The following is a 17,339-nucleotide window of genomic DNA, read 5'->3' as shown; positions in this document are numbered from 1 at the left end:
TTGATTTATTAATATCCAGATTGCTTATAATTTTCCTTACATCTTCCTTAGTAACCATGATGTCCTGCATTTGCTTTATTTCCGTAGGCCTTCCTCCCATAAAATGCTCCTCCTTTGTAAACACTTTGCAAAAGTTGTCGTTCAAAATTTCAGCTATATCTCTAGCATCCTCATATACTTCTTCCCATTTTTACCTTTTCTATTGCCTCCTTATATTTAGTTTTCCATTTATGAATTTGTAAAACATTTTGGGTCACTATCACAGTTTTCCACCACCCTCTGTTCATATTCCTTCTGTGCTGTTCTCCTTACTTCAACATATCTATTCCTTGCTGTTTTGTAAACTTCTCTTGATAATACATCACTGTTTTTCTTAAGTTTCTTCCATGCCTTTTCTTTGTTCTTTTTTGCTTCTTCACAATTTCTATTAAACCACTGTTTATTATTTAAAGTCCTCTTTCTGTGATATGGCACAAACTTTTTCACAGCAGAGTTATATAAATCCATAAATTTATCGTATTTCAATTGCATATCCCTTTCCTGGTATATATATACCACGGACCAGTCAATTTCATTAAAGAACTCCCTTATGTGGTTATAATTTGCCCTAATATAATTTAATTTTTCCTCCCTGCATTCCACAATCTTATTCATGCTTAATTCCGTATCCAGCTCAAAGCTTAGGACATCATAGTCGCTTTTCCCCAAGGGACATTCATATATATATATATATATATATATATATATATATATATATATATATATATATATATATATATATATATATATATATATATATATATATATATATATACTACACTTTCATAGAAGAATACACTTTGTGATAAACTACTACATTTAAACCCTACAGCTTGGAGAACATTTGGGAACTGAATTGAATCTGACTCCTGAGACATCCTTAGCAGACATGATAGAAGCTGGCTTACCTAAAATACAGAGAAAACTGGAGGAGATCAGCCATGCAGCTTCAAAAGAGTTTAGTCTGGAAAAGGCACTTGAGAAAATGAAAGGAGAATGGGCCTGTGTGGTATTTGAGTTCAAACCGTGGAGGTAAGAGATGGAATGCAGTTTTACATGACTCTTGCCTATTATCTCCTCTGTATATTGTTTATTCTGGTTCATTAGTCACTCTTCCATTCATCACTTGTCTCAGACAGTCATTTTACTTAACAAGAGAATCCCTTTCTTCTCGTACTAATATTTGTCATGTAAGTCATCTTTCCCATTGTTTCCAAGTAACCAATCAGAGAATATTCTGATTCACAAGTACCATTCCGTCATTCTCTACAAGACCTATCATATATCCCACTCAATGTTTTTTTTTTTCATCATAATCAATTCTGTGTATATTTAAATTTACCTTTTAGATTCATTACTTTTACAAATCAGATACCTTGAGTTCATTCCCCATTAGTGTTTCACAAGTTTACCATACAACCAAATATATATACAGTATATAATATATATATATATATATATATATATATATATATATATATATATATATATATATATATATATATATATATATATATATATATATATATATATATATATGATTCTTTAATGTTTCACAAACTTACCATAAAACTAAATTTATATGATATGAAAGTAGGATGATAAATTATAAGCTGTATAAGGAGTATAAGTTGTTGGCTTTTGATGTGTATATGTGTGGCTGGCTGTATTGTGCCTGGGGTTTTTCAGGCTGTAGTATGATGAACCATGAGAGTATCCTTTTATTCTGGAGACTGACAGGGCTAGGATTGTGAATGTGTGTGGTGCTATGTCATGCCCATCCTATGTGCAATCACCAGTCTAGTACATAGATTTATTCATTATTAATATTATTATTATTATTATTATTATTATTATTATTATTATTATTATTATTATTATTATTATTATTATTATTATTATTATTATCTGTAATGTTAATAATAGTGATAATAACGTTAATAGTAAAAAATAAGGATATTAACAACAGTGATATCTGGGAGATGTAAGGCTGTGGCTTCACCAATTGCTAATACTATCTCTATTATTGCTGCTTTGGGAATGTGTCACATTAGAAGCTTAGGTAGCCTGTCTGATTGGGTCTTTTTTCCTTATTGAAACAATTTGTTTTCGTGAAACCCAAATAGTAACCAAGGTTGATAGGATTCAGTAAGGCAACAGAGGCAGTGTCTCAGTATCTTGATCTGTCTTACAGCATCATGGAAATGCTAGGAAATGGATCCTGAAGGCAGGATCCATTTCCTAGCATTTAAGTCTTAAGCCCATCAAGATATTCATGGAAACTTCAGTTTATCACCTTTCCTGGTCAAGCAAATCTCTCACTACTTGTCGTTTTCTTCAAATTTAGATAAATTTCTTCTGTTTCAGTTTTATTCATACTGAAACTGGGTCTTCCAGTTTTTATGGGTTTGTTAGTGAGCTACTCCATACACACTATTATATGATGTTAAAATATTTATGACTGTACTATATTGTTCAGAAGCCATAAGTAGTATTTTAATTTTTAAAAGGATAAGTTTTGCTGAATTCTATTAAATAATTAGATGTACTCGTATTTGCTGGATCAAACAAATTTTGCACTCATGTATATGATTCATTTTTAATGTTACCTTGTTATGTGTTAGATATTTATGGTCAGATATTATTAGATTATTGTATCTGACTTAATGATAACAAATTTTCTGTTTGGTAATCAAGGGAGACAGGTGTCAGCATATTGGCAGCAGTAGATGACATCCAAGTGCTCCTAGATGAACATACACAAAAAGTGCAGACTATGAGAGGCTCTCCTTATGTTAAACCCTTTGAGGCAGAAATACGCAGCTGGGAGGAGAAGCTTTTATCCATGCAAGATATCCTTGATGCCTGGATTAAGGTTAGTTTCTGTTACTTCTTTCTTTCTTAACACATCACAGTGATTCAAGCATGGAATATTCATGACTTTAAAGCTAAGCTGGATGATTATAGATATGGAAACAGGACAATACAAGCATAGCTCTTTTTACTTTAAAGCACACTTATTTTCTTCTGAATTATTTCACTATTTCAACAGTGCCAAATGACCTGGTTATATTTAGAGCCAATATTTTCATCTGAAGATATCATGAAGCAAATGCCAGTTGAAGGACGGAAATTTACCCGTGTTGATCAGACATGGAGGGAATTGATGACTACAGCAGTCAAAGATCCACATGCTTTAGTAGCCACCCAGCAACCTAATATGCTTCCAAGGTTAGCTACAGTGTATCATTTACTATATTGTTGAAGAAAATTTAATTAGCCTTTATAATGGTCATTAAACTCATTAGATACACTCTCAGTGGATGATAAAGTTGTGACCCACTATTTGAAATTACCAGTAAATGGCTCACAATTCCAACTGCTATGATACTTACATTCCCTTGTCTAGCAGCAAATGGAGTTGTTAACATGATCACACTGCTATATGCTCACCATTTTGAGCTCGACAAGAGTAGACATGGTATCCAGCAATAATGGCAACTGTATGAGCAGCAGGACCAGCATATTGGTATATGTGGCACTACTGAACCACAATTTCAATCTTCCCTCCCTCATTCTCATTCATAACACAGACCATTTGAGAGATATTCATATAGGTGAATGAATGGGAGTAAGGAAAGGAAGTTGAAATAGGGATATGGAAGTTCTTTACATAACAATCTGCTGGTTCAACTGCTCAAACAGTGTCACACCATTATTTTATAGTGATTGGAGTTGTAAACTGTTTATCAGTGATTTCAAATAAAGGGCCACGACTTCATCTGCTGATGCTGTATGTGGATGAATTGCCTTTGTATGTAGGGACTAAATTGAAATTAGTGAAACTCAAATATATATTTAGACTTGGCTGAAATAACACAAAAATTAAACTATTAAATTAACTTCTGTATCTTTAGGCTTCATGAATGCAACCGTTTGCTGGAGGAAATACAAAAGGGTCTCAATGACTACTTAGAAAAGAAACGTTTGTTTTTTCCAAGGTGAGAAACTATATATATATATATATATATATATATATATATATATATATATATATATATATATATATATATATATATATATATATATATATATATATATATGTATATATATAGTCAAAATGACATACAAAATAGTTACAAAAATTAAGCAGACTTGAAGCATTCAGTTAATTCCCTATCATTAATACATAAAAAGAAGAAAAGCACAACAAAAATAGCAAAGCAAAAATATTTAATATATTACATAGGTACTTTCATGTCGTAGTTGTTTGTTTTGCCATTTTCTTCATGTTTCTTTTTATGAATTAATTATTGAGAATTTCCTGCATGCCTTAGCCCGCTAAGTGTTTCTTACATAACATGACGTGCTGGCATTGGGTACATCCAGAGGTTTTCCCCATTACATGACGTTTTACAAATACAGTAAGTCCTCCTTATACGGTACATATGTGTTCCTGAAAACCTTACCGCAAATCAAAATTACCATATACCGAACCCATTATAACATGTAATAATAGAGGATGTGTTTCAGCACATTGAAAGTCACCCTTACAGACATGAAAATAATCATATAAAGAAATGTAAAGTACTGCACGAAAGAAATAAACAGAAAATGTTTTTATTTACCTTTCACTCACCACGTATTCTATTAGATGATGGCCCTTCTGAGGCTAAGGGACAGTAGGGATTTCAGCCTTTACTCATAATATCCACAAAAAAACACATCGTAGGGACTTCACTTGTGTTCAGTGGGAAATGCGGGAAGAGACTGATTGTTGTGGTGGCCGCGTGGTGTGGTGGCGCTACTGTACGGTGTAAACAAAACACGAGCTGATACCGTATCTGTAAATTTTTCTTACCGTAAATAGAATCAAGGGTACAAATTACCAAACACCATAACTGTGAATTTACCGAATAACGAAGTACCGAATTAGGAGGACTTACTGTATTCGGTTTTTATGCTAATTATTTGCCTTGTATGAACATTAGTTTCCCTAGAAGATATGGGAATTCTGGGTACTATGCTGCCAGAGCTGTCTTTATAGTCATGGTGAGTAGACGCTTTCTGTGTGGAGCGTTGTTTTAAAGAGTACAACACACTGGTATCATTAAAACCATCTACACTACATAACTTGAAATATGTAAATATAAACATTGAAAGGAAAAGAAAACCAGTGTAGGAATAATGTTAGCAAGTGCATACATGTTAACTTTGTGGCCCATGAGGTTTCCAAAGGTGGAATCTATTATATATATGTGTGATTTTATTTCGAAAAATGAGTTTATTCAACATATGCATAGAGGTTTATGAAATAAACTAATGATTGCACATAAGATATATTGGAAGACAACATGTGAAGTGCGTCAGAAGCAAAGGGAGCAGATTTGGCAATATATATATATATATATATATATATATATATATATATATATATATATATATATATATATATATATATATATATATATATATATATATATATATATATATATATATATATATATATATATATATATATATATATATATATATATATATATATATTGAACATATCTAATTACATTATAGAGGGATTTCTATATTATTAATTTGAGATGATGTGATAAACATTCATGGTTTGAGGTAATCTAGTCAGTCTTGTGTCTTCCATTACAGGTTTTTTTTTCTTTCAAATGATGAACTACTTGAAATTCTGTCAGAAACTAAGGATCCTCAGCGAGTACAACCACACCTTAAAAAATGTTTTGAAGGCATCAGTCGTCTTCACTTCTCACCTCAGCAAGAAATTGAAGGCATGATTTCAGCAGAAGGAGAATTGGTGCAGTTTAGCAATAGAGTTATTCCTGCAAAGGCCAGGGTGAGCTACTTTGCATGCATCACATGAGGAAAGTACAGTGTAGACTCAATACTTTAATCTAATTCATTCCAAATGGTTGTTTGAGTATTAAAAGTTCTAATCTTGGCAAAACCTTAAGTTTGTAAATTTGTCAATGTAATTAGTTTTTTTATGATTTTGATTTGTACATACCGTAAGTGAAGGCTAGTGATAGATAACCTAGAAGAGGAGGGGAGAATGGTAAGCAGGAGGAGGAAGATTGTTGGAGGACGAGTCACCATCCATAAAAACGTCAAGTAACTTTTCTCTTAGTGGGATGCCCGTGAACCCACTAGTGGAGGGCTGTGGCTCACTTGTACTCTCACTAGATTCCTTATTTTCATCACTAATAAGCCTGTTTAAAAGAGTCTGCTGACTTGAAAATAGTAGATAGTAGATGGTGGCGAGCAATGCTATTAGTTTTCTTGCCTTTCTCGTGTCTGTGAATATCCAGCTTCACTTTGAGAGTAAGAGACTTCCTTTTTATCTTAGCAACGCTAGGCATCATTGCAGGGCTGGTTGCAGGGCGTTTTTGTGGCATGTTGAGCGTGAGATGATGAGCTGGTGCTGGACCCTGTTTTTGTTGTGAACTAAGAATGGGGAAGGGTAGGGGGAGTGAGTGGTGCACATGTTGTCCACGAGAGGCGCTGGTGTATTCAAAAGCTTATCGGCTTGCGTGATAAGGCGGGGCTTTCAAACTTGGAAAAAATTACTTGGATAAGATTTCATTAAAGCGAGTTTGGTGTTCGTTAAACGAGCAGATGGTAGTAAAAGGAAACGTTCGTTGTAGCGAAATTTCGTTGTGTGAATGTTCATTAAGCAGAGGTTGCCTGTATTTTGTTTTGGTCTTAATGGTATTACCAGTATCAGAACAGGACAATGGCAGCGTTGGGGAGGGAGAGGCCACAGAGTTTTGTTTACAACCATGTGTGTAGTCATTTGAATACCAGATATTTTCACCACTAATAAGCCTTTGGTGTTAATGCAAGTTTATAAATTAAAAGCTACAGACAGAACACACGAGAATGTTATGCTGACGACCACAGCAGCACAACTGGCGGAACGGAGAGGGAAAGGCCAGGGAGCTTTTGTTTACAATCATATGTATGGACTTTCGACTATAAGGTATTTTTTCGAGTATTAACCCCTTCAATACGGTGACGCCTATGTAGGCGTCAGGAAGCCCCAGTAGCATATACGGTGACGCTTACGTAGACGTCATATTTCTTTTCTGAGCTTTCTTCAGTTCAGTTGTCCCGTATAGTGTGTTGGATACCAACTACACACGCCGTATGCTGTTCTTGAAATCCTAGTGCTCCTCCCACCATCCTTGTCTCCACCAATCACTAAAGATAAGCTACATGCGTCCCGCCTTGTGTCTAAAATTACCCAATGGCATAGACTGTTCCCATTCTCTCTCTCTCTCTCTCTCTCTCTCTCTCTCTCTCTCTCTCTCTCTCTCTCTCTCTCTCTCTCTCTCTCTCTCTCTCTCTCTCTCTCTCTCTCTCTCTCTCTCTCTCTCTCTCTCTCTCTCTCTCTCTCTCTCTCTCTCTCTCTCTCTCTCTCTCTCTCTCTCTCTCTCTCTCTCTCTCTCTCTCTCTCTCTCTCTCTCTCTCTCTCTCTCTCTCTCTCTCTCTCTCTCTCTCTCTCTCTCTCTCTCTCTCTCTCTCTCTCTCTCTCTCTCTCTCTCTCTCTCTCTCTCTCTCTCTCTCTCTCTCTCTCTCTCTCTCTCTCTCTCTCTCTCTCTCTCTCTCTCTCTCTCTCTCTCTCTCTCTCTCTCTCTCTCTCTCTCTCTCTCTCTCTCTCTCTCTCTCTCTCTCTCTCTCTCTCTCTCTCTCTCTCTCTCTCTCTCTCTCTCTCTCTCTCTCTCTCTCTCTCTCTCTCTCTCTCTCTCTCTCTCTCTCTCTCTCTCTCTCTCTCTCTCTCTCTCTCTCTCTCTCTCTCTCTCTCTCTCTCTCTCTCTCTCTCTCTCTCTCTCTCTCTCTCTCTCTCTCTCTCTCTCTCTCTCTCTCTCTCTCTCTCTCTCTGTCTCTCTCTCTCTCCTCTCCCTCTGTTTTCCTCTCCTTCCTCTTCTTCCTCTTGAAAGATAAGCTACATCGTCCGCTTGTATCTAGCAAATATCTCTGTCTCTCTCTCTCTCTCTCTCTCTCTCTCTCTCTCTCTCTCTCTCTCTCTCTCTCTCTCTCTCTCTCTCTCTCTCTCTCTCTCTCTCTCTCTCTCTCTCTCTCTCTCTCTCTCTCTCTCTCTCTCTCTCTCTCTCTCTCTCTCTCTCTCTCTCTCTCTCTCTCTCTCTCTCTCTCTCTCTCTCTCTCTCTCTCTCTCTCTCTCTCTCTCTCTCTCTCTCTCTCTCTCTCCTCTCCTTCCTCTCGAAAGATAAGCTACATCGTCTCTCTCTCTCTCTCTCTCTCTCTCTCTCTCTCTCTCTCTCTCTCTCTCTCTCTCTCTCTCTCTCTCTCTCTCTCTCTCTCTCTCTCTCTCTCTCTCTCTCTCTCTCCAGAAGCATCCACTTTACTCTTCGAAGGCGATATAGTGACTAAAAAATAGCAGCATAATACACAAAGACGACAAGTATGACAAGCTTGCACGAGTTTCCCAGGCTCAGGCGTGCGGCACTACCACCCGTATATCATACAGGCGGGCTTTTTTAACATCCGGCGTGAAGGGGTTAAATCAAACTTTTTTTTCAAGTATGACAAGCTTGCACGAGTTTCCCGGGCTCAGGTGTGCGGCACTACCACCCGTATATCATACAGGCGGGCTTTTTTAACATCCGGCGCGAAGGGGTTAAATCAAACTTTTGGGTTTGAGTATTGAAAAGTTTGACTATTAAAACATTCGATCATTGAGTCTCCACTGTTTATATAGTATCTTTCTTCTTAATGTGTAATTCACCATTTTTTTTCACCATGGTCGCCTACTGGTCACCCAGCCAGCCTTCCCCATTATGGAGTGAGCTCAGACCTCATAAACCAATCTTCAGATAGGTCTGAAACCATAACGCACTCTACACACTAGGAAAATGAGACCACAACCCCTCGAGTGACATCCTGTACCTACTTGCTGCTAGGTGAACAGGGGCTACACATTAAGAGGCTTGCCCATTTGTCTCACCACGCCCGGGACTCGAACCCGGGCTTTTTCGGTTGTGAGCCAAGCATGCTAACCGCTACACTATGTGGTGTGTGTGTGTGTGTGTGTGTGTGTGTGTGTGTGTGTGTGTAATGCATTATGTTTTTCATTTGTTGCTATCTTGAGATTTTATTATTGTAGGGGTTGGTGGAACGATGGTTGGTCGAGGTAGAAGAGATGATGGTGCAAAGTTTGCAGGATGTTGCAGTTCGTGCTGTGGAAAACCATCCATTAACACCACATTCACAGTGGATAACCCAATGGCCCTCACAAGTAGTACTTACTGTATCTCAAATCATATGGACAAGTCAAGTGACAGCTGCCTTGTCACATGATGGTCTAAAGGTATGTTCTATGCAGTCACTTGTCAGTGTTGCTGTAAAAAGTATATGAACACACACACACACACACACACACACACACACACACACACACACACACACACACACACACACACACACACACACACACACACACACACACACACACACACACACACACACACACACACACACACACACATAAAGATATGATAAAGATATGATGAAAAAGATCATCACAAACATGATACGCCCAAGGCTGGAATATGCAGCAGTGGTATGGTCTCCGAGCTCTAAAAAGGATATAAGAAAACTGGAAAGGATACAGGAGATTGCTACAAAAATGGTGCCGGAATTAAAGGACCTCACATATGAAGAACGACTGAAGGAAATGAGACTGCCAACCTTGCAAGATAGAAGAGAACACAGGGACCTAATAACAATGTATAAGATAGTAAATGTTATTGAAAAGATAGACAAAGAAGACTTGGTGCTGTTGACAGAAGAAGATGGAAGGACAAGAGGACATGAAAAGAAGATCAGGATGAGGCAGTGTGTGAAGGATATTGGAAAATACAGTTTTCCACACAGAACGGTGAAAAAATGGAATGCATTGGATAATGGAACTGTTGCAGCATATAGTGTGCATAACTTTAAAGAAAACTAGATAAATGGAGATATGGAGACTGGACACTATGAGCCCTATTCAAACCCTGTACAATACAACTAGGTAAATACAACTAGGTAAATACACACACACAGGAAAAAAGATGGATGGGTTGACAATGTATTTTTATATCTAAAAAAGCATTTGATAAAGTTTCACACAGAAAATGCGGTTTGAGTTACCGAACTATTGTTCGAAAACATCTATTTTGAGTGAAGCAGCTCCAGTGCGGGTTTAGCTGTACTAACTGAGTGCACAAAGTACTATCTGTGTAGTACTATGCCTCAGGGTATCGCTGAAACATCTCATCAAAAAAATGAGGCCCCACGCACATAGGAAACACTACCTTCAAAATAAAATCAGCACAATAGCGCAGTAACCCCTACCTACAATCACAATAGCGCAGTCACCCCTACCAAAAGGAACCAAACCCCCATACCCGACCTCCCTACATTCCGTTTTCTATCTCTGGGAAGTCCCTCTCCTGATAAGAAGACGCTGTTCCATGTGAAGCGCGAGAACCGAATCTGGCGAAGGATGACCGGGGGAGGGAGCGAAGCGGAGGAAGAGGGCCCAGATCACCCGCACTGCAGCTGCTTCACTCAAAATAGATGTTTTCGAACAATAGTTCGGTAACTCAAACATCGCATTTTGAGGTACAATCAGCTCCAGTGCAGGTTTAGCTGCATCACAAGTGGAGGAAGGATCTGCTGCCAGACTATACTGAAAGGGAAGGGTACTGTAAACCTCTAACCTGGCAGAGTGAGCAGCATACCTGGACCGGTGTGTGGAGGACGGTCCGGTAGAGCTGAGGCAACCTTTGGGAGGGGTGAGGTCTGGTCCCGTCGGGTGAGCGCAGACCTCCCTGATGCTACCATCCCCCCCAAAGTCCGACTCATCGGGTCGGAGAAGGGGGTCCGGGAGGAGTAAGTAATTTATTGAGTTTCTATTCTAGAATAGTTGATAGAGTACAAGAGAGAGAGGGATGGGTTGACTGCATTTATTTGGATTTAAAAAAGGCGTTTGACAAAGTGCCACATGCAAGATTACTGTGGAAGTTAGAGGAGAAGGGTGGCTTAAAAGGAAGCACATTGAGATGGATAGAAAATTATTTGAGGGGGAGAGAAATAAGGACGGTAGTTAAAGATATGAAGTCAAAGTGGAGAGCAGTAGAAAGCGGAGTGCCACAGGGGTCAGTATTGGCACCAATACTTTTCCTCATTTATATTAACGACATGCCAGAAGGAGTGAACAGCTATATAAATTTGTTTGCGGATGATACCAAACTGTGCAGAGTTATAAAGCAAAAGGAGGATTGTGAAATACTGCAAGAAGACCTAAATAAGATCTGGGAATGGAGTAAGAAGTGGGAAATGGAATTCAATGTGAACAAAAGCCATGTCATGGAAATGGGAAAGAGTGAAAGACGACCTGTGGGAATCTATAAGATGGGAGATGGAGTAGAACTGGAGAAAGTCAAAAGGAAAAGGACTTAGGAGTGACGATGGAAGAAAACAATCAACCAGTAAGCCATATTGATAGAATTTTTAGAGAAACATATAATTTGCTAAGGAATATTGGAGTAGCATTTCACTACATGGACAAAGAAATGATGAAGAAATTGATAAGTACTATAATAAGACCCAGATTGGAATATGCAGGAGTAGTGTGGACCCCTCATAAAAAGAAACACATAAGGAAATTGGAGAGGCTACAAAAAATAGCTACAAGAATGGTTCCAGAATTTGAAGGGATGACATATGAGGAGAGACTAAAGGCTATGGATCTACCAACCCTGGAACAAAGAAGGGAGAGAGGAGACCTGATACAAGTTTATGAATTGATCAACGGAATGGACCAAGTGGATAATGAGAAACTGATCCTGAGAGAAGAATATGACATTCGAAGCACAAGATCGCATAGTAAAAAGCTGAGAAAGGGAAGATGTCTGAGAGATATTAAAAAGTATAGTTTCCTGCAGAGATGTATTGAGACGTGGAACAGTTTAGATGAGGAAGTAGTGTCTGCAACGAGTGTGCACACTTTTAAAGTAAAATTGGATAAGTGTAGATATGGAGACGGGGCCACACGAGCATAAAGCCCAGGCCCTGTAAAACTACAACTAGGTAAAACTACAACTAGGTAAATACACACACACACACACACACACACACACACACACACACACACACACACACACACACACACACACACACACACACACACACACACACACACACAATATTATCTAGTGCTTGATATTTGTACACCAAAATATTATCATAATGAAATTATATTTTGTATTAAAAAGATTTATCCTTGTTTTAATCCTTGTTGTGAATATACTTGGCTTTTCACCAGCAGCAGTATTTGGAGGAATGTGAGGCCAGAATCCAGGAAGTGGTACAGTTAGTTCGAGGACAGGTAGACCATGGTCTTCGTCTAACGCTGGGAGCCCTGATAGTCACTTACGTTCATGGTAAGTTTGGAGTAGATTTTTAAGCAATACCTTCCACTTTCATTAGTTGAAGGATGCCGTCTGGGAGAAATCAGTATTCTTAAAGAGTGAACCCTGCTTTTCCATAGCTAGGGAAGGTAACGATCAGGCAGGATTCATCTTTGCTGTGAAGGTGAAGGAAGACCCATTTGTTCATCATTATCTTCGCATAAATTTTGCCTAAATACCTATTATTATTAGTTTTGTGAGCTAATTGACTTTAGAAAGATAAGAATAATATATATTTTACCATTCAGATAGCCTACTTTACAAAAATTGTGATTGGAATCCATGAAACTTGTTGATGGTGTGTCATTAATAACAAAGCCATAGTGAATGAATAGGTCTGAGGAACAACAACATCATCATCTCTGCCAGCTTCAATCACCATATCTCCATCTCTCAAATTTTCTATCAGAATTCTACTTATCTTACAATTAGTTGTATGTCTTTATCACTTGATAAGTACCCATTTAATATAGATAGCTGGTGGACTGTCCTCTTCCCATAGTCTGCACAATTGAAAGAGGTGGCAATTTTCTCCCATGTTAAGATTTCTGTCTGGTGGTGAGCCACACTATACGGCCATCTGTGCTTTTATTTATAAATATTTTTTCCTGGCTCACCAAGTCTATTAATAAATCACACTCTGCAGTAGTAATAGGACTGATTCTCTTCATAAATTTTTCCATGTTGCATGTGGTGTAACAGTGAGGCTGTGAGGTCTGAACTGTGTGCCTCAATCAGCTGAATTGATGGTAAACAAACACTGCTACCAACCACCACCAAATTATACTCATAGTTTGTTTCATTAAATACACTAATAATAAATGTATGAAAATGGGATAATGTTCCTGGCATATAAAATCATATGACACATCATGTTGAATAAATGATTTTCTAATTTCCTGGACAAGAAAGATGTGCAGGTGAGAACATGTGTTTGTATTGTTTCTTTAACCTAGTGATGTATTAACATGTTTTTTTGAGGCTTGAATAACAAATTCTCCAAAATAGGTAGATTTTACCAGTGTCCTGGAATATAACCCCACTATTATCCATTGCTTTCTATGGGTAAATTATGTTTGAATAATACAATTTTGAGTAACATGACATTTCCAGGAACGTAACTCTTGTGTTAATTGAGAGTTGACTTTAATTTAATCTTCTTAAATGAATTGTGATTCCATTGAAGAGCAGTGATGTAAATCAACAATTTTCAACTCTCATTAGTAATTCCAAGCCACCTGTGCCTCTCTTGATTACCCTCCAATGTCATTACTACTGCATAATTGTATTTTCTGAGTAACTTTTCCCAGCAGCAAAATGTCTAAGTGTTGTGTCACTCTGTAAGGCTTCCTTCACTAGATTGGTACCTGCATAGTCTAAACAGTATCTTCTGATGAATTCTGTGTCACTAAGTTCATTCAATATATGACTTCTAGATTAATTATTTCTGACCTGTAGATATTGTGAAGCAGCCATCTTCTTAACAGATTTTTCTAAGACAGGCTAGAAAAGTGTCTGGGAATAAATGATTGAATTTTACATTGATTTTTATGGGAAAAATAGCTTTGGTTTTTCAAACACTTTGGAACAAAGTTACCAATTTCAACTTATTTTTCAAATCACATAATCAGCAATATTTTTGCTTTTCCTTTTTCTTTTTCTCAGGACGAGATGTGGTGAAGGAACTTTTGAGGAAAGGTTCCTCTTCTTCCTCAGATTTTACTTGGGAGGCACAGATGAGGTATTATTGGGTCAATGAACTAGTTGAGGTAAATATGATCCTTATGTGCCTTCAGTATGGATATGAGTATCTGGGCAACACCTCCAGGCTGGTTATCACTCCTCTCACCGAACGATGTTTCAGGTAAGTGTTGAATTTGTTTTTAGTTTATTGCTACAGTTCTTGGTATGAATGCTAGTTGTACTTATTACACTTAAATGAAGAATCTTTCATAGTCCACTCCTCACAGGACTCTAATGGGTGCTCTTAAGTTACACTTGGGAGGAGCACCTGAGGGCCCAGCAGGGACTGGAAAGACTGAGACCTGCAAAGATCTGGCCAAGGCTGTGGCAAAACAGTGCATTATCTTTAATTGCTCTGATGGCTTAGATTACAAGGCTATGGCCAAGTTTTTCAAGGTTTGTTAATGATATCAGTACTTGTCATATTACATGTATTGTAATACAATTGTTCATCACGTGAGATTGTCTTAGAATATATATATACAGTGGACCCTTGGACTTCGAACATAATTCCTTCCAGAAGACTGTGTTCCATGTCCAAATTCTTCCAAATCCTAAACTGTCATCTCCTTGAGAAACAATGTAAGGCATTTTAATCCATTCCAAGACTCTAAATTTTTACCTGAATAAATAAAAATTAAATTTATTCCAAGTCTGAATTGTTCCAAGTCTGAGATGTTCCAAGTTCGAGAATCCACTGTATGTATATATATATATATATATATATATATATATATATATATATATATATATATATATATATATATATATATATATATATATATATATATATATATATATATATATATATATATATATATATATATATATATATATATATATATATATATATATATATATATATATATATATATGAAGAAATGTATTAGGTAAGAATTACAGCACAGCATTAAGATTTTATATATTATTGCATATAAACTTTTGTTATAGGGATTGGCCCAAAGTGGAGCATGGGCCTGCTTTGATGAATTCAACCGCATCCAGTTGTCTGTACTGTCTGTAGTTGGACAACAAATACAGACCATTCAGGCCGCAGTGGCTCGCAAGGCCCAGCGCTTCATATTTGAGGGTGTGGACTTGGTTCTTAATCCTAGCTGTACCATATTTATTACCATGAATCCTGGGTAAGACTTCACCTAAAGTGTTTTCCTACTTAATGTACATATTGATCTAAAAGAAATTTGAAAATGCATGTACAGACTTTTATTCAGAACTTGGGACCTGATACCCTCTGAACTCTAATATTTTTCAAATTTTGGAATGTACCTTCTTCTGTAAACAGTATTTCTTATTTTTCCCATACTAGTTTGCATAAGTATTTGTGATATTCATTATTTATATTTGTTTTATCATTAGCTTTCTGTATTATAATTTAGAAGCTTCCATGAATCTCATGCATAACTTAATCCAGACAAACATTGTGTAGCACACAAGAACGCATGCTGTTATTCACTGATGAACATTGAGGAGACAGCCTTTTCCAACCACACTCATACAAGCACTTATTCCATCGTTATGTATCACAAATAAAGTAATATTAGACATCAGAATATAATAACATAACAAATATCTGATAGAAGTATTTAAGTGGTATAAGGAATTTAACAGAGGGGACATGAATGTAGTTCTTAGGATCAGTAGTGGGGACAGAACCAGAAATAATGGGTTTAAACTTGAAAAATTCAGGTTTAGGAAAGAAATGGGAAGAAACTGGTTTTCAAACAGAGTGGTTGATGAGTGGAACAGTCTCAGTGGGCATGTAGTCAGGGCTGAGTCAATAGGGAGCTTTAAAAGAAGGTTAGATAAATTCATGGATGGGGAAGAAAGATGGAATTAGGTAGATTAAGCGCACTGGGACTGCCTCGTATAGACCTGGCGGCCTCTTGCAGCTTCCCTCTTTTCTTATGTTCTTATGTTCTTATATCTACTAAATAATTTAGGATATTAAATAAGAAATGCCAGTAGATAATTGTGATGCAGGTCGACATCAGCAAAGTACCACACCTCACAGCTTGTGTGATAATCCTGTAGTGTTGTAACTACACAGGGTAGCGTGTGGGTCGAGCAGTCAAGTGTAAAGGTGGTGGAGGCAAGCTAATGTTAAGTGGTGGTGAAGTTTTGCCTCAGAACATGGATGGGCTAACAGGGACTGGAGGATCAGATAGCAAAAGGACACATTTCAGCAGGTTTTCAAAATTATATCCTCACAAGGAAACATAAACCATCATAGGATACAGGGGATCCTCGTGATTCGACTGTTCGCGGTTCGAATTATCGCCAATTCGAACTCAGTTAATTAATACCCAATCCTCAAGGTTCGACCGACTGACTCGCCAATTCGACATTCATATCTTGCGCGCCAACCACCTGGTCAAATCCGCCACCACCCCAAATTTGCCGTAAATTTGTGCAAGGGGGGTTATCACACTGGCCTATGATACACAGAACAAGGAACATCCACTCCAGATAGCTGGAACTTTCCCAGATTAGCAGAGCAAAGTTGGGATGGCTTGATATCCATTCCAGTTCTGTGTATGCTATCCCAATGAAAAAATAAACATAAGATACAGGTAACTCTTGATTTACATGTGTTTAATTTACGCGTTTCTGTTGATACACTACCGAAAAAATATTATAATTGATTAAATTTGCGCGATCGGTTTGATTATACGCGATTTGGCCCAACCACATTTTCAAACTGCTCGCCAGAGAGCGGACAGCGACGGCGAATGCTTGTGAGTGGTGAAAACTTTGGCATCCTGTGTTTATTTTTTTACTAGTGTTTACTTTTATACTGTGGAGTTATTTTCGATTAGTGGATTTTTGATAAAGTGGAAAAGCTCAGAGGAAGATGGTGACTGACTGTGGTGTGAGTGGTGAAGGCAGTGACGCAGTGAGTGTTGTGTTTACGTATTCTTTGTTTTGTTGTTTTCTCTTATTATTTTTTGCGTTCTCTTATTATTTCTTGCTTTTCCCTTTACTTTAAATACACTTCTGGTATTTAGAATGGTAAATAATAAAAACATGTTAATTTAG

The 17,339-nt window shown here is 37.4% G+C and overlaps 1 protein-coding gene across 5 annotated transcripts in view; it reads left to right on the top strand.

Moving 5' to 3' along the window:
* The window catches only part of LOC123519062 (dynein axonemal heavy chain 3-like), a 386,884-nt gene that overhangs the window by 276,948 nt on the left and 92,597 nt on the right, over positions 1 to 17,339 (top strand). For 4 of the 5 annotated variants that reach the window (XM_045280233.1, XM_045280232.1, XM_045280234.1 and 1 more), the window contains 10 exons: positions 872 to 1,071; positions 2,737 to 2,914; positions 3,092 to 3,270; positions 3,957 to 4,040; positions 5,698 to 5,899; positions 9,188 to 9,391; positions 12,395 to 12,512; positions 14,205 to 14,403; positions 14,510 to 14,678; positions 15,234 to 15,427. In XM_045280233.1, the coding sequence (XP_045136168.1) occupies positions 872 to 1,071; positions 2,737 to 2,914; positions 3,092 to 3,270; positions 3,957 to 4,040; positions 5,698 to 5,899; positions 9,188 to 9,391; positions 12,395 to 12,512; positions 14,205 to 14,403; positions 14,510 to 14,678; positions 15,234 to 15,427 (1,727 nt within the window). The remainder of the gene's footprint in view (positions 1 to 871; positions 1,072 to 2,736; positions 2,915 to 3,091; positions 3,271 to 3,956; positions 4,041 to 5,697; positions 5,900 to 9,187; positions 9,392 to 12,394; positions 12,513 to 14,204; positions 14,404 to 14,509; positions 14,679 to 15,233; positions 15,428 to 17,339) is intronic. The other variant, XM_045280235.1, reaches the window with a different exon arrangement.

This window comes from Portunus trituberculatus, chromosome 44 (assembly GCF_017591435.1).
Source record: "Portunus trituberculatus isolate SZX2019 chromosome 44, ASM1759143v1, whole genome shotgun sequence".
In the NCBI taxonomy this organism is placed as follows: Eukaryota; Metazoa; Arthropoda; class Malacostraca; order Decapoda; family Portunidae; genus Portunus; species Portunus trituberculatus.
Note: the sequence above shows the minus strand (reverse complement) of the source record. Positions and strands in the feature narration are given on the sequence as shown.